Source organism: Seriola dumerili, unplaced genomic scaffold (assembly GCF_002260705.1).
Source record: "Seriola dumerili isolate Sdu_G_001 unplaced genomic scaffold, Sdu_1.0 BDQW01000322.1, whole genome shotgun sequence".
Lineage (NCBI taxonomy): Eukaryota > Metazoa > Chordata > Actinopteri > Carangiformes > Carangidae > Seriola > Seriola dumerili.
Window position 1 is genome coordinate 3,327,240 of NW_019174577.1, and position 18,002 is coordinate 3,345,241.

Genomic DNA, 18,002 nt, shown 5'->3' on the forward strand with positions numbered 1-18,002 from the left:
ACATGGAAAAGTTACAAAAAAAAGTACACTCAAAAAGGCTGGGCTGCACACTAGAAATTCTGCTGGGTTTTTGAGTGTGCTGCTGATGTACCCCATTGTCTCAAAATGCAATCCACAAAGGAAATAGAGTTCTTACTCACAACTGGAAGACATTAAAACTAAAAGTGAAGTAAATTGCGACACAGTTTCCGTAAAAAGCATCTGAGGTTTGGTTTCTTTGGGTTTTTTAAAGATTATTTTTCTTGCATTTTTGCCTTTTATTGATATTATTTAGCTGAGTGTCAAACAGGCAATGTGAAGAGCAAGATAAGGGGATAACAAGCAAGAAAAACTGACAGTTGGCTTCGAACCAGGGACAGTGTGGTTCAGATTGTACATGTCTTTACCCCTAGGCCACCATAAAGCCCTGTACTTGTTGGTTATGTTTGAAGACATTTCACAATCCATCCATTCACTTCTACTAAATGTGTGACATCTTGCATGACATCTTTGATGAGTGATTTGAAGACATTCTCAACTACAATCCCACCAGCTGCAAGGTTGGATTCACTTTGTGTCAATATGTTTAATATCTCAACTGGGACCTGCAGTATTATGTAATGTTGACGTCTTTTCTGTATGATGAAGGGACCAGTGCTCATTTTTCAAAATAAAGGTATGTTTGATGAACAGAAAACCTATGGAGTGCATGTGCAAAATATACTGAGGCTGCCATCTATAATATGCTGTCCTGTGTGTACTGAACTGAACTTCAACAGCAACAGATGCTACAGCAATTTTTTTCCCAGACATTTTAAAGGATTGCTTCACAAGTGCACACTGGAAAAATTTTGTTTGTTGTAGTTGTTGTAATCATTCCTCCTGTTTATGGTTTTGGACAAAATCCACAGTCCTCATACAGTGAAAACCTATTTCGAAAAGTTTCGACTTGAGCAGATTGAGTTTATCAAATCAAGTGGGTATCTTCCAAAGTCCAAGTTTCTTTTTTACAACAAAGTTCCCTGTAATTCAGCAAGGAAACACTGTACAGTAAAACACAAAGACGGAACTTTATACTAAACAAACAAACAAACTTTATACAGTTATTTGATGAACTAATGCTGCTGAAGCCTTGTAATTTCTTCATATAAACTTTAATATTTCGCAACAGAATGAGGGCTGCTGATTTTGTCCACTACACTGAAATCGTGTTAGGAAGGGAAGGAAGGGATCTCTTCCCGAACAGGAGGAATGATTACAGCAAATACAAATTGTTCCAGTGTACATATGGGCCCTTGTGAAGCAACCCTTTAAATGTTTGGGCAAAAAATTAGCTGTTTGATCTGTTGCCATTGAAGTTCAGTTCAGTACACACACACAAGCACATAATGAAGGGATCAGTTTACAGCCAGTATGAACAGGAGGACTAAACCTGCTTCAAGGTACATTTGAAAATCTGACAGATATTTTAAGACAGATTTGTGAATGGTGAACTGTTAATCCATCCATGTTGGACTGGATGGTTGAGAATCTGTCAGATTTCCAACTGTCACATCAATCCTTTACCATCATCCTTATCAACCAGCCATTGACAACAAGCTTTGGGTTAGTGAGTTGTTGACCAACTGGTGTGAGAGCCAGGTTTTAAAGGCTTGAAATCTTTATCATGTTGTCAGTTATTGGCTCAAGTTGATGCCAAATATAAACTAATTGAGAGATTACTGGAATACAGGAAGTTTCCCCCCCCTTAAAACACACACACGCACACACACACACACACACACACACACACACACACACACAGCCCAAAATCAACGTTGGGATGACCAAATTCGAAAGAAATTATTCAAAGCAGCTTGATGTTGAATGTTTTTCTGATGAACTATTACAAAACCCAGAGTCTTTGTTTTGCTTTTTCTTTATTTGATAGAGAAAGACACAAAATGCAATAATACAAAAATATGGGAATCTGTTCTATATAAAAAAAACTCTCAGCTTAATCCCATATGTATGTGTAACATATACATCACACACACACTTACACATACACACACAAACATTTCAAAGCTGCCAAATAGTGGCTCATTCCTAGCTGGCTCTAAATATCACAAAACTGAACAGTAACATAGGGATGGCTCATATAAATGAATTTCGCAATAGTGGCTATAGCATATGGTAAGTAGTTACATGTTTTAGTGAACCGTGTACATGATTTAAATCCTCTGTCAGCAACAGGAAATTCCTAATCTATTGAAACATAATCCATCTGTGCACAGGTGATATATGATGCATGAGAGGTAACAGCTGCTCTCCTCTTTCCCATTCTTCTCTTCTTTCTCTCCTTTGAGTAGTTTACAAAGACAAAAGTTTTATGATGAAGAATTTGCATGGTCAGTGGGTCAGTAAAGTATTAAATTGTCATTGTGTAAGTATGTTGTGTAACTTTTTACCTATTGAATAGCCACAGTCTTAAGCATGTCCTGGACCCAACCATCATGTGGATTGGCACAGACAGTCCGTTGTTTTTTATCTTTTTGTGAACGCCTCCTCTTCACCAGAAACCTGCACATATTACAAATTATGTAATGTTGTCAGGCTCACTGCACAATTTTCAAGAGCAACCAAAGACACGAGTGTGCACATTAAAAAGTGCTGCTGCAACTTTGGATCAGTCACTTCAGTCACAGTAAGCAGGCTGTTTCTTTTTCCCTTGGTCTTTGCCAAATTATTATAGTAGGAAGTTTTATCAATGTATAAACAAAATGCTCAGTAAGAGCCAAAATTGAGGAGGCATAACCTTTGTTACTTACACAACAGCTCTGATGTTGCAATCACCATCTGTTTCCTGCATCCTGTAACTTTCGATGTTTTTCTTTACATTTGCTTTAATTCGCCGAACATAGCCAAGGCAGCAGTTACCATATGAGCCTGGGAAAGACACGAAGTTAGTGAAAGTTAGAGAGATAAACCCCCCCTCTTAAAACTGTCACTGTCAAGGAAATATGTGTGCACTCTTATTAGTGTCTCAAGAGAAAACAGTGCAGCTCAATTTGAACTTGTCCTTTTTATGTCTGTGTTTACTGGAATGACTGTAACCTTATGAATAAAAAGTGTCAAAGTGAACACTCTTCAGTCCTGATGTTGTCAAATGTTTGTAATTTGTAAACTACTGACTCAAAGTTACCAGGAAAATCATAATCATGGGTCTCACAAATCAAAAATTCAATAATCTATCATGAAATTTTTATTCTGAGGTGAAGCCAACATCTCCCATCTTCACCATCCCTGCCTCATTAACACAGTTGGTTGTGGTTTTTTCAGGACATCATTAGTTTATGTAGACATTGAGATACCATGTATATTTTAGTCATTATATCTATTTCTCCTGTCAGTTTTGTTTACAACAAACTTGGCAGCAGATTTTGCAACATGAAGAGATAAAAGGTGAACAAAACCTGATTTTATCAGAAAGTTATCTCCCCATCAGGGCTGTAGCTGTGATTGAAGATACTGATGTTATGTCTTTGGTACTTTATTTCTGAGACTTTTGAGGTTTTAGCAACTTGAGGGGTGTCTACATCTGACACAAAACATGGAGGATATTTTATAGGCTGATAGATAAAGGATTCATTATTTTTTGAAAAGACATTTAATCCTGGCAATATGGAGAGGGCTTTGAAACAGATTTAGACCCTTATGTTGGGAAATGATAATTTGAGAAAATGAAGAAACACATAAAATGTCCAGATAATTGCATTGGCTTAGTGTTTTTTGTTGTCAAAATTTACTGAGGTGGGGAGTGCATTGGGGGGACACAGACTCAGTTTTTGTGAGGATACAGTCCCGCTTGATCAGTTCATCTCAGTGGTCATTGGGTTATTAGGTATTTAATTTATTTATCATCCGTTACATGAGGAGATGGAACCTGTTTCTGTAGGAATGACTAATTGTTTCTTGGAACATAATTTCTTAAATAGTTTAACAGGCACATTTTCTTTTAACTTAACTTTTACAATGTTTTTTTTATTTTTACTTTTATTTTTATTTTTTTTTTTATAGCATGTTCTCTTCCATCTGGTCATTTATCTTTGACCTTGTAGTCTGCATGTGAAGTTCCAAATAACGTTACCTCTGCTACATTAAAATGCCAGCTTTCTGAAGACTGAAAATATTTGGGGCTAGAATGAAGCCCCAATTAATTGGCTGCCATATATCAGCATCTCAGTGGTGAGGTACTGATGTTGTTTGATAAAGAAATTGTCAGTTTTACTCAGGTGTCAACGCAATGTGTCCATGATCAAAAATTCCCCATTTGTGCTGTGATTTGCTGATTGCGAGATGTTTATCTTTACTTAATTGAAATAATGTATGCTCTTTTGTATTTTTAAAACACATCACGAGATCACCACATCAAAGTGGTCTCTAAGAGCAAGCCAAGACAGATTACACTTTGGTATGAAGTGTTGTGGTTAATGGTTTTCAGCAGAATAATTCACCTCATTGAAAGACAGGATTTAGTAATAACATAAAAAGGAATCTGGATTTTGAAATACAGCTGAAACCAAATCCATGCCATCTACATTTTGCAGTTATAATATCATAGTTGGGGTGTGAATCACATCCAACCTGTTCCTCTTACCTTGTGCCAGACTCAGGTACATGCTGGTGAGGAGCAGAAGGAAGAAAAGAGCTTGAAACTTCATGGCTGCTGTTGCTGCTGCTGCTGTTCTTGTTGTGTGGCTTGCTGCACAGAGACAAACAGATTAAATAAAAAACCAGACCAAAACAGAAAATTGGAAGCAGAGACTTCCACCCCCTCTGCCTTGTGAACTTTGGCTGTTGATGTTCTCCATCACAAACATCCCATCTGTGCTCTTGTGAAAGAAAAAGGTTTTTTCTTTGACCCCTGATTAAAAATATTTAAGTCCTGGTTTCCTGCTGTGTGCAGCTGTTTCATCTCCAGCGTTCTGAGTGTTGTTTTACTGAAACCAGGCGAGTTTGTGATGAATTATGGCTGGATTCCCCTCCCTGCACCTATCTCTGACACCTTATTAAACTCAGTACTCGGAGTGCACAACAACATGTCTGTAAAGTCCAGATTTCAAAAGCACCAAGAATAACATGAGGGAGCAGTTTCCTAAGCATGCAGAGAAACATACCTGTTCACATTCACTTTTTCACAAGATGTCCTGGGAGGAAAAACCTTTATCCAGTGCAGCTTGTGGTGGCTCTCTTATAGCGGACACGGAAAAACTGCCCTCCCCCAACACTCTGTCCTTGACACACCTCCTCAACAATCAACAGTTTTACAGTTGCTCAGTTGAAGCACAAATTCACTGAATCCCACAAAGCAAATTAAACTTTTTACAACTCTCATGATATTTGTAAGGAAGGTAATCTATACAGTCTATTTTATTGAAAATAAAATTAAGCTGGGTTTTTTCATTGCTCTGGTCTAAGACTGACACATTGATTACCAGTGGTGTGTTAGTTATTATCATGTTCTCATTTCTGATGAGGGACATGAGAATAATCCTGCAACTGAGACAAAGTAAAATGACATAAAACAATAACATAATACTTAACTGAAAAGTATATTCTTGTCCTGCTCAGCAATGGTGTAGCATATCTGGACCTGGTAGAGATGTGCATTCCACAGCCACCGGAAAACTACCTCTTCACACAAAGACTGATCTAAACTCATGGTACTAAAGCTGTCCAGATATGGCACCCTTTCAGAGTTGGTTTATTGTCTGTCTGTTAAGTAGAAATTACATCTAATGAACTGGATTAGTACACTTTTGGTTCCCTCTACAGCTGCAACCATCTTGCATGCAAGAAAAGAAAAGAGAAGAAAAGAAAAGAGAAGAAAAGAAAAGAAAAGAAAAGAAAAGAAGTTCATTTAACTAAGTAACAACATACTGAATGTGCGTAATGAGTATATTACTTATTACTATTTATTGTATTTTGGTTAGCAGCAGTGGGGGTGATGGGGGCTATTCATGTAAAGACAATACTTAAAACAAGGTCCAAGTAGAGACAGCCTGAGGAATGTTAAAGGAACTACAGAGAATAATATTCTCATAAAGACACTTGGCTTACTGGACTGATTCCTCTTCTCCAAATATGGCTGGGTTTGATATGTCTTAGGAGTAATTCCTTCGATGTTTTTGGGTCTTGAGATAGCACTTTTGCCGTTAACTGGGGGGTTTCCGAGTCTACAGAAATATGGACTTAGCGATGACTGATCCTACACATGGGGCCATATCCAGAATTTCAGGAATACTGAAGTCATGAATGCAATTCACTGCAGTGTAACAATTCCCTGTGTCTCCTACAGAAAAGGCAAGTCACAAAAAGTGAAGTTTTTAAAATGATGTGAATGATTTGTATTTTTAATGTTTTATTTATTATGAACTTTTGATCTATATATTCTGTAAATTTTATTGTTCAACATAAACATCTTAACATATCTTATCTATATCTAAACTGGCGCCCATGTGTAGAGGCTACAGTCCTCGCTGCAGTTGGCCCCGGTTCGAGTCCCGCATCGGACGGCCCTTTGCTGCATGTCATTCCCCCTCTCTCTGCCTCCCCATTTCCTGTCTCTCTACTGTACTATCAAATAAAGGAATAAAAAAGCCCCCCAAAAAAAAAATATATATATTGGAATCAGACTATAAAATCCATTGTAGAACCTCAGTGTCCTCAGTGTTTTCTGAGGAATTAGTTAACAATCAATGTTTGGGTATATACATACTTTTGGCCATATAATGTATTAAACATTAATCTGTATAACATTAATAAATCATTCATTCAATCTTTCATTATTTTACACATACACCTAAACAACATTTGGCACTGCTCAGGGTCATGATTCAGACAACATCCCATTAACACTAACATTTGAAAGCAATCAAATCACTGCAGGTATGAGTGGAATAGGAACTAAACATAAAGCCTTGGTTCTTTCTTTAGAACATATTTTCTACTACTAAATGCTATAACCATCACTTCTCTTCCAGTAAGACTTTCTCCTAGATTTGGAAACCTAAAAACTGGGATTTCCTGCCATTCAGCCACAAGAACATTAGTGAGGTCAGGCACTAATTGGAGGTGACAAGGTCAGGGTTTGCAGTCGGAGTTCCAGTTTCTCCCAAAGGTGTTGAATGGAACTGAGGTCCAGACTCTGTGCAGCCTGGTCAAATTCTTCCACTCTAATCTGGGAAAAACATTTCTTTAATGACCTGCTTTGTGCACAAGGTCATGTCATTTTGAAACAGGAAGAAGACACCCCCCCCCCCATTATACACACACAAGAAAACAGAAGAGGGCAATGTGATTTCACTAGGAGTGGTTCCACAATAACAAGACAAGTGTCTATTTTCTTCTCATGGTAAGATTTTTTGGAGGTGTGTGTGCCTCTTGATGATTGCCTTATCCATACAGTTGGAAATACACTATTGATAATGATAATAACAAACTTTATCTATAGAGCACTTTTCATAAAAGAGATGTAGCTCAAAGTGCTTCACATTAAAAAAATCAAATAGCACAATAATAAGAGTGAATTAGAGGACAATGAAAATGGAAAATCGAAAGAGAGTAGATGATAAAATATGTAAATGAAAATAAAAAATAAAAACAGTAAGAATAGTGAAATAAGAGAGAATTAATTGAAAGCCAACCTGTTGTTAAAAAATGTTCACTGAGCCTGCATCTCTTTTAGCTCTTGGCGGAGAGAGCCTGGCACGCTGTTGTCTTTAATGTAACTGTAACTGCAACATCAAACTCCATTCAACACAGGTAATAACACTAACAATGGCTCTGTTGTGTAGTAGTGTAGTAAATTAAATTAAGTAAATTAAGTGACAGTGTGTCAGTGGGACAGCATGCACAATACTAGGACCCTGAACCTGAAGTAGCTAAGTGGTACTCAGCCATCATTCATGTTTCCCTGTAATGTAGCTAGTGGAGTAGAAATATAAACACAAAAAAAAGTACACAAAATCAGTACTTAACCTCTCAAACCTCCCCAGTCATAGTCATAGTGTATTATTCAGTGTACACATCATATAGCTTGATACAGACCATATAATATTGTTCGTCTACTTAACTGAAAACATGGGAAGACTGTATGCTGAGGGTTTATTTACAATACTTGAGTAAATGTAGTTTGGTTCACAGATTGACAAAATAATAATAAATGAATGAATGAATGAATTAATTAATTAGAAGCACTACGGTGTCATCTAGCGGTCAGAATAGGAACTGCCTTAGCGCAAAAAAAAAAATCCCTTCCACTGATCCAGTCCTGTTGTATGGATGCAGTCCATTACTCCATGTTACCCTGACCAGGATTTCCAGAACAATCAGCGACACCTCCGTGTGGGCGTTACCGCCCGGCTTGCCTTCATAACAGCCACTAAGCAACCCACCAAACCTGCAAGTCAAGCAAGACTGAGTGCAAGTCATCCTGACTAAATCATTTTTTTTAATAGTTGCGGGGAGTGTATTATTGTCTGCTATATTAGATTGCAGTTGCAGCAGTAGTCAGTGAAAGAGTGAAAGCACCTGCTTACGGGCACATCTTTCATCGCATCAAACACTGTGTAGCAACTTGTGAGCTAGCTGCCGAAAACCACATGGATCCCCAAAACACCGACACGAACACTGAGGCGAAGATGTTGTTGAACCACGCCAAGACGCTCAGGCTCCACACCGGGAATTTAGTCAACCGGAGTCGCCTGAAAAAGAAATGTCCAGGCTCTCCCAGCGAGGAGGTAAGACAGCCTAAAACTGCGTAAACTAAACGTCTAATTTGAAACGACGGCAGTTTACTGACCATGGTAGCTTATTAGCTTAGCCTGCAAGTTAATGTTAGGCTACCTGGCTAAATATTTAACTGGCTAGCGATATCGGTGTGTGTTAACCGATAGTAAGGTATGTGTAACGTTGTATGAGTCGTCTATAAAGATAAAAAAGACAGGAATCATTTTAAAAAGAATTATTTTTGATTGTACTTGTCGAGGTCCGTAGTTGGAGACTTATATCTAAGCTAAAGTGGACTAGCTGAGCTGTTAAAGTGTGTCCTGTTTATGTCAGACATGTAAGTAACTTTATGATCCAGCCCGAGGCGAATAGTTCAGATAGTGGCTGGAGATGAATGATTGTTGAAGGCTATTGACATAAAACTAGACCCAGAAAGCTAAAACAGGTGATCTACATCACCTGCTGGCAGATCCTCCACTTACACTGTGTTTTCTATCAGTTTTGCCATGACAGCACTGCCAGCACTTAAAATGCAGTCAAAATCTATTGAGAGGAACAAGTTTAAGATTGGAACTGAAACTTTTTTTTATGAGTCCGTGTTGTTTTTTTCCTCTGACCCTAAGTTGACACATTGCTAGTTTTGTCCAGCTGTCAGTCTAAACCCCAAAGATATTAATTTATTAATAATATTAATACAGTGATATGAAACAGAAAAATAGCACATATCTTACATTTAAGGAGCTGGGACTAGTGGATGTAATATATAAAATATTTGACAATTTTTCTTTTATTTTTAGGAGTGCATATATGTTAACGGTAATATAAATGTGAAGCAGTTTTTTCCTGAGAGGATCTGGTTAGACTTGTCACATTTTTTATGATTGCTTTAGAGAACATACCATTCATTACTTTAAAGTTTAAAACATTTCAGTTTCCCTCTGACATGGTTGTAGTTTGGGTACAGTGCGGTATGCTGTACCTGCCAAACCTTAATCCAAAATTGAGTTTGTAGTTTTTAATAGTTGTATTGAAGTGAAGGTCATGATTAATTAAATGTCTTTGCCACAGGTTGATTTAAAAAATAATCAGAACACAGAAATTGAGCTTTATACTTAAGAGTAGATGTTGGGGTCATCACAGATATATATCTCTATTGGCATGTAGTATGTGATTATGTATGTGGCTGACATACAACAGCTGCATATAACTCAGAAAAATGCTATAGAGAGTGATTTAGAAACATGGTTACAACATTCATTCATCTCCTCTTGCAGCATTACCTTCCTCTGTTTCAGGAATTTGCAGTCATGATACATACATGTCATACAGGATTCTGTAAATACTGTTCACATAAATATCATAGTCATAGTTATGACTGACAAGCTTAGATTTTTCTAAAGGTTCAGATATGATATATATATATATATATATATATGTGATTCTTCACTTAAAAACAAACTTATATCGTCCAAAGCTCACAGTTCAAGTTAATTAAACCCAGATTTAATGGAAATAGTGCTTCACTGTCCCTCTTCTTTCTTTCTGCTGAGCTCCACATCTACAGGTTTTGGTGTGTTTGCCATTTTCTGCTGGTGCCAACACTCACATCAACATTTCTGACTCATTGATACACTTCTTAAACTACTGATGCAGCTGGCTCTCATGCCCCATTCTTATCCCTTTGTAAATAGTTAGGCTATCACAGGAGCATTCACTGGTGCTTAAACTTGTCTTAATTTCTCTTCTTGTTCCACACTTGGAATCGGTTTGTGAAATTGTGACATTATGAAGTTGGTCCAACTGATTCCATTGTTTATAATACACCAAGGCATATGACTTGGCAGAGCAGCTTTCCAGATGCTAATGTGGCATCTGCTGAGAATAAAAAGCTTTTCAGCTTCAGCTGAGTTTTAGGGATCTTTCTTGAAAACTTTGCATGTTTTATGAATTTTAATTCAATGTCATGTTTTTCTATTTGATATTCCAGCTTCAAGACTGCATTCAAGCCACACTGAGTGACTGGTTTTCCATGACAAAGGCGCCGCCCAAGGTGGGGAAACATATATAGTTTTCTAAATGTTTTCATGTAGAGCTGCTCATTGTGGGAGTGTAGTAGTTCACCTAATTCAGTTCACCTAATTCAGTTTCTCTAGGTGTAGTAGTTCACCTAATTCAGTCTCTCCTATATTCTGAAACCATGGCGTGTATGTAGTGATTACAGTGACAAATGAGCACAATAGTATTTGCATTGACAGTTATGGCCAGACCTGCAGTTACACAACAACGTGTTACTATGCTGTCGAGCAGTAGGATTCCAGTGCTTAGGAAAGTAAAATAACTATAGTGATAGACATCAAAGGATGCCTCTAGGCTTACTGAAAAGAAGCTGTCATGATGAATGTTCATGCAGTGCTGGCTGCCAAAGGCGCCATTCCAAATGTGTGTCTGTCCGTTGGGCTGGGTGGTGGGTGAAGGTGGGGGTACAAAAACTTTGCTCTGGGGTTTTTGTCCATTAACTGTGGTACGATTTCTAGAATGTGAAAGCCATGAGATAATTTGCTTTCGTCAAACTAAAATGTTCTGAAAATCTTGAACTCATGATTAAATAGGCTGCAGGATCCAACGTAGTTAACGACCATTTCTGCTGAACACTCCCCTGCTCTGGCTGTTTTTGCTAGGCTCAGCTAATCTGCTTCAGCTTTTATCACCACGCCCACTGGACTCAGGGGGATGGGGGAGGTTTGAAAGAGTTGAACTCAGGGGTTTTAAATACTTGAAAATACAAAGCTTATAAGACACATCCCCTGCAGGAAAATGGGAAGAATGGGATATTGGAATCATGGGCTCTGAGTCCTCCTCAGGTTGTGTTCTTTAATGCTGTGTAACATGTCCATATCATAAAGCTCAGCACTTTCCAGTGTTTGTGTCCTGCTGTACTAAGCCTCTCTTAGACATACACCAAGTTATGTAAATGTGATGGAGATTAACACATTGGTCTCATGTCTAAATAAGCAGTCTCAACATCTCAGTGACAATTTTACCAGCTTGTAGTTACATGTCTATATTATTTGCAACATGGTACAAGTCTGAATTGAATGTCATCAGAAAAACAGACCACAACAGCACCAAAGGGGGGTGTTTCTTAATGGTAATTTATTAAGACTTTGATTGCAAAATAATGCAGCCTGTGAGGGGAAAAAAACATTCTTCTCTCTTCATAACTTTTAAAATCAGAGCTAGTTTTCTGTGGCGCTCATGCTCCCTCTGGCGCAGCAGATGCCAAATATCATGCAAGCATTGTGGCTCTCACCTGTCTAAATAAAGCCCTAAGCAACATTTATGTAACAAAATCACGTTTGAATAACAAAGTTCCCAATTTTAAAGATGGGTATTAGGAGGAGTGTTATATATTTCATATAACACTAAAGTGCTTTTTTTGTCCCATAGGACTTTCCAGATACACTGGACTGCTCCATTCCCCAGGAAACAGATGCTATCACACCCGAGGAGAGGGAGGAGGTGAAGGTTTCAGGTCAGTGCCTTTTTTTTTTTTTTTTTTTTTTTTTTTTTTTTGTTGTTGTTGTTGTTGTTTTTCCACGTAGCCTACAAAAAGAGCATTAAATGTACAGTATAAAGTAGTACTTTGAATTAGTTTAATGCATTTTACTTGTCCCGATCAAAGAAGAATTTAATATATACTTAATAAACCTGTTTATTTAACATCTAGAATTATTAAAAAATTCTCTATTAACCTAAGTGTCACCAAGAAATGTGACTGACGAGGCGTTGCACATCAGTGTCTGTTTTTGCACTCTCCACATCCCTGCTTCAACCTGATTTATTTTCCTGTTTTTGTAACCTGTCTGTAGTGCAGTGTAGTGATTTACTGTGTGTTCAACAAGAGTATAGCTGTCAGGGTTTCCATTTATTTTCCTCACCTATTCAAAGGACCTCTGATCAAATCATTTGTAAAGAAAATTCAGTGGGTGACTGATTGATCAGAGCATCCCTACTTAATGACTGGCTGAATAAGGAATGAATAAATTAGGAAATAAGTAATAAGTGGTGCCAATGATTTAAATACAACTAAAGTATGTGGTGGACGACATGGTTATGGTTGTCTTGTTCTTGCAGTCAAGCTCTTCCTGTGTGAGTCGGTTCAGTCCTCAATCAGAGATGCAGTGGAAATGGGTGAGTTAAAAGTTAAATGTGCCTCAAAAATTACACAGTTGTGAAGCTTCTTTTCATTTGATCTCTATGCATGCTACAGCCTTGTTTGTCTCTCTTCACCAGCCTGCCAGACACTGACAGTGTCCCAGCTCGACTCTGTTATAATAGCGCCACCTGGGCTCCTGGAGGGTGACAGCCAAACTTTGGCTCACCTTCAGCCAGCCTGGGAGGAGCTGGAGACCCTGGTCAGGAGCCAGCGGATTGCCGCCATTGGCACCTCTGACCTGGACAAAGATCTGCTGGAACAGCTCTACAACTGGGCTCAGGTCAGTGGGAATCTTGTGTCTGTGATGCTTAGTTTGTGTCATCTTCAGAGGCAGCAGTGATAATAGGGCTGGATGGTACCTTTTCTGTTGAGTTTTGGCCAGTGTACCACTGGCAGAGCTGATCCATGGGTCATTTTCTGTATTGAATCAATTGAGGCAGGTCATTGACCATGCTCCCTCTCTTGGACCAGGTGAAGCCCAGCAGTAATCAGGTGAACCTGGCCTCCTGCTGTGTGATGCCTCCTGACCTGACAGCCTTCGCTAAGGAGTTTGACATCCAGCTGCTCACACACAACGATCCCAAAGGTGAAAGAAACTTTTTTCCGCCAGTCAGATGGGTTTGATGAATTTTTGGTATCAATCCAGACATGCACCTTATGATAATTAACGTATTGATAGTGTGTCCAAGATCAAGTGCTCTTAATCCTTGGTAAAGCATAAGAATAAGTTTGATATTCTGTTCTTTTTATTGACAAAAGACCAAAACCAACAATGAATTGTTCCAACTAACAAGTTGTGACATGTCCCTTCAGTAACATGAGCATGGGAACTGTAGATTATTTTAAGTCAGTCTCACTATCTAATACTGATAATCCTTAGTAGCACTCAAATGTGTATTAATCCATGGTTACTCCTGTTACCAGTAAGTAGTAATATAGTATATATATAGTAGTAACATTCGCTAAAAACTACACTTCCCAGCTGTACTAGGAAATTACTGAGACTTTTAAAAAGGTAAAAGTATATATCTGTGATCCATATTTAAAGATTTACTTTCTGCACATGAATTTTGGGGCTGAGAGCAGCAGACAGGGTAGAGAAGTCAGAAAATACTGAGAAATGGTTTTAGTAGTTTTATTGCTTTTGTTGACAATAAGAATATTATAGAAAAACACCAGCTTTATCCTTTTTAAGCTTTTTCTGTTAATAAATAAATGAATAAAAAATAATTAATGCATTGTAGTCAGGGTCAGCTGCAGCATCAGTGGTTCTTATTTTAAGGGTTTTGCATAGTGTAAGCTGCATAGTTTACAGTTTTTCCCCTCTCTTCCTGCCCTCAGAGCTGATGTCAGCAGCCACCTTCCAGGAGGCAATGCAGGAGGGAACACAGGACCTAAAAATGGCTGACTGGAGGCTGGAGTGGGTCCTGCGCTACTCCATTATTGTCAAGAGCAGGGGCATCATCAAGTCTAAGGGCTACCTTGTCAGCGCAAGGAAGGCGACCCCCTAGCACACCTCATTAGAGAAGAAGACACAGGGATGAAGCCATTTTCCTCCTTTTTCATTCACCTACACACACAACATGCAAAGTAACAGCTTTGAATACTGGACGTTGCCAATCAAAATGAGTCTTGAAGTAATTGTTTTATCTTACAGATAAGAGTTCACCCTCATTGTGTATAATTTGTTTAGTTTATCAAATGCAAGTATTCATTGCCATCATCTCAGTGAGATCAAAAGTAGGAAATGAACATGCAAGATCAACCCCAGTGTCAGTTTTGAGAGAAAAGACTGTGAAATAGAGAGTTTCACAGATGGTGGCTCTCTCCATGACCAGTATGCTGACAGATCAGCCATTTATCAACACAGTAGAGGCTGCTCTTAACTTGGATCCAATGTGAAGGTTCCTTAACCTTGCTCTGATGTGAAGTGCCTCTCATCTTTCACTCCTTCTATCCTCATACCTGCTTTGTCTCCACTGTGTTTGTGTGAATCAAGCTTTAAATATGTAGGTCTGACTGAAAAGATTGTGATAGGTAAAGCAGAAGAAAACGGTAGAAATCTCTTGTTTTTAATACATTATTATTCCAAACATTTTGAAAGGTGAAATGGAAATCTATCTACTATGAAAAAAGTCTGATATTACTCAGTTTCGATTTGTTGCTGCTGTATATAACGCCATTTGCATTCCACAATTAAGAAAAATTATGCACTAATTCAAACCCAACTACATACAAGATGTGTATTTTATGATGCAGATTGAATTAGATTTCGACTGGCAGAACTATGTGAGTATGTATAACTCTATTTTATCATGTTTTTTTCTAACCATGAGCTCTTTTTAATGATGCATTGAAATGCCCCCCCCCCCATGCTCATGAGATTAATTTGAAAGTAGAGCAATATTTTGAGGTTGGCATAAACACAAGGCTGATGTCATCTATATGTTGTTATTATAACACTGAAAACTCTGTGGCAAGGAAATGAGAAAAATAGTTAACTCTGAGGAAGCTGTTTTTATTTATGAATCATGCTTGTTTTTCCATACAGGGTCCAGTAAATCTCATGTAGAATTTTCTGTTCTACTGTAAACATATTTAATGTTGTCATATATCTGTATATCATGAATTGGCTTTATTAAAATGACAAAATACACGTTTATACTTTGTACTGTCAACACTGGTGTAAATCATTTGAAATATGTGTATTTAATAATACAATCAACATTTTGGTGTCACAAAGGAACTTGACCAAAAAAATCTTAAATGGTAAAAATGACAACATTTCACAAAGATCCTGTATTTGCTGATGAGCTGAAGACTAACTCCAGCTTTGTTGAACTGTTTCACATTCTTCCTGAGGCAGCAGGCTTTTGAACCAGTTACACTGAACTCACCAGGCCCTGATTTACGTAAACTAAATAATTTCGTCCTGCAGAATATGTGATGAAATCTAAATCAGAAGTTATTAAAAAATAGTTTGGTTTAGTGCCACCGAAGCTCTCAGCTGAGTCATAAGCATGCTGTGAAATTGTTTAATCTATACTTTGGTTATTTTTGATTGTTCAGAAATTATTTATTTTTATTGTTATCTGAAAGGTTGTGCTTCACAACTGAGTGTATTCATGGACGGATTTCATTTTGTAGTTTCTTCTTTAGTGTCTCTGTGAACATTTTGCGTCTCTTTGCAGACACTGTCCACTGTGAGTTTTAGACAGAGCTGCAGCAATTTTTTTTGGGTCATTATTTCATAATTATTTTCTATCAATATTCCTTTTTAAATTATCCAGCTTGGTCTAGGGTTATTTCTAATACACCTTTACTGCACTTCAGAGGGAAATATTTTACCCTACTAAGTTTATTTGATGGGTATAAGGGCTGCTTAGGGCCCCAAGAACACTTGAAATGCCCCAAGAGATCTTTTTACATATTTTTAACACTTGGACCGCCAGCTTTCTAGCACCTCTGCCAGAAAATCATATATAATTACATCGTTTGGGCTTTAAAGCAGTTCTGCTCAAGCAGTGGAAAAAATGGATAAGTGCTACTTTACTTGACTTGGAAACTGTTCGTTAGTTTTAATATTTATTAGTTTATTTGAAGGCTACAACTGTAATGTACTATCCACTTACCAATTAACTTTTTTCCATGTTATATTACGCATTGATTAATTTAGTGCTGCTGCAAGTTTTCTATCCAAATGGACAATTTTCTCTGTTTTACAGTGCTGAAATACAAAACTATAGATATGTATACTATGGTGTTTGATGCCTTACTATACTATGACGTTTTCATGACATTTTATGCCATAGTATACTATGGTGTTTTTATGACATTTAATGCCTTACTATACTGTGATGTTTTCATGACATTTTATGCCTTATTATACTATGATGTTTTTATTACATTTTTTGCAATTCTATACTGTGAGGTTTTTGCCTAACCATACTATGACGTTTTTATGACATTTTATGCCTTACTATACTATGACGTTTTTTTGACATTTTTTGACTTACTATACTATGATGTTTCTATAAAAAAAAAATTCCTTACTATACTATGGCGTATTCATGACATTTTATGCCTTACTATACTATGACTTTTTATGCCTTACTATACTATGACTTTTTATGCCTTACTATACTATGACGTTTTTATGACTTTTTATGCCTTACTATATACTGACTTTTTATGCCCTACTATACTATGACATTTTCATGACTTTTTATTCCTTACTGAACTATGTCGTTTTTATGACTTTTTATGCCTTAATATACTATGTCGTTTTTATGACTTTTTATGCCTTACTATACTATGACATTTTCATGACTTTTTATTCCTTACTATACTATGTCATGTTTATGACTTTTTATGCCTTACTATACTATGACTTTTTTTGCCCTACTATACTATGACGTTTTTATGACATTTTATGCCTTACTATACTATGACTTTTTATGCCTTACTATACTATGTCCTTTTTATGACTTTTTATACCTTACTATACTATGACTTTTTATGCCTTACTATATTTTTGTCGTTTTTATGACATTTTATGCCTTACTAGACTATGATGTTTTTATAAAATTTTTTGCCTTACTATACTATGACATTTTCATGACTTTTTATTCCTTACTATACTATGTCATGTTTATGACTTTTTATGCCTTACTATACTATGACTTTTTTTGCCCTACTATACTATGACGTTTTTATGACTTTTTATGCCTTACTATACTATGACTTTTTATACCTTACTATACTATGTTGTTTTTATGACTTTTTATGCCTTACTATACAATGTCATTTTTATGACTTTTTATGCCCTACTATACTATGACGTTTTTATGACTTTTTATGCCTTACTATACTATGTTGTTTTTATGACTTTTTATGCCTTACTATACTATGACTTTTTATACCTTACTATACTATGTCGTTTTTATGACTTTTTATGCCTTACTATACAATGTCATTTTGATGACTTTTTATGCCCTACTATAGTATGACGTTTTTATGACTTTTTATGCCTTAC

At 37.0% G+C, this 18,002-nt stretch overlaps 2 protein-coding genes across 2 annotated transcripts; one reads left to right on the forward strand and one right to left on the reverse strand.

The window, feature by feature from the left end:
- Window positions 1-2,428: 2,428 nt before the first annotated feature.
- On the reverse strand, window positions 2,429-4,744 carry LOC111232189 (C-C motif chemokine 25-like). Its single transcript, XM_022759588.1, has 3 exons — window positions 4,619-4,744; window positions 2,790-2,907; window positions 2,429-2,541 (listed from the first exon to the last, which is right to left on the reverse strand). The coding sequence occupies exons 1-3, from the start codon at window positions 4,680-4,682 to the stop codon at window positions 2,430-2,432; spliced, it is 294 nt and encodes a 97-aa protein (XP_022615309.1). The 5' UTR covers window positions 4,683-4,744; the 3' UTR covers window position 2,429.
- Window positions 4,745-8,386: 3,642 nt separating this feature from the next.
- On the forward strand, window positions 8,387-15,629 carry gclm (glutamate-cysteine ligase modifier subunit). The gene is made up of 7 exons (XM_022759552.1): window positions 8,387-8,762; window positions 10,739-10,801; window positions 12,199-12,283; window positions 12,886-12,942; window positions 13,045-13,247; window positions 13,439-13,553; window positions 14,309-15,629. The coding sequence occupies exons 1-7, from the start codon at window positions 8,625-8,627 to the stop codon at window positions 14,476-14,478; spliced, it is 831 nt and encodes a 276-aa protein (XP_022615273.1). The 5' UTR covers window positions 8,387-8,624; the 3' UTR covers window positions 14,479-15,629.
- Window positions 15,630-18,002: the final 2,373 nt, after the last annotated feature.

Excerpts from the sequence above, each read along its gene's own strand:
- LOC111232189 (XM_022759588.1), bottom strand. The coding sequence starts at position 4,682 with ATGAAGTTTCAAGCTCTTTTCTTCCTTCTGCTCCTCACCAGCATGTAC. Across the intron at positions 2,908-4,618 it reads GTACCTGAGTCTGGCACAAG|GCTCATATGGTAACTGCTGC; the intron begins GTAAGAGGAACA and ends TGTCTTTCCCAG. Across the intron at positions 2,542-2,789 it reads TGCAACATCAGAGCTGTTGT|GTTTCTGGTGAAGAGGAGGC; the intron begins GTAAGTAACAAA and ends TAATATGTGCAG.
- gclm (XM_022759552.1), top strand. The coding sequence starts at position 8,625 with ATGGATCCCCAAAACACCGACACGAACACTGAGGCGAAGATGTTGTTG. Across the intron at positions 13,248-13,438 it reads AGCTCTACAACTGGGCTCAG|GTGAAGCCCAGCAGTAATCA; the intron begins GTCAGTGGGAAT and ends CTCTTGGACCAG. Across the intron at positions 13,554-14,308 it reads CACACACAACGATCCCAAAG|AGCTGATGTCAGCAGCCACC; the intron begins GTGAAAGAAACT and ends TCCTGCCCTCAG.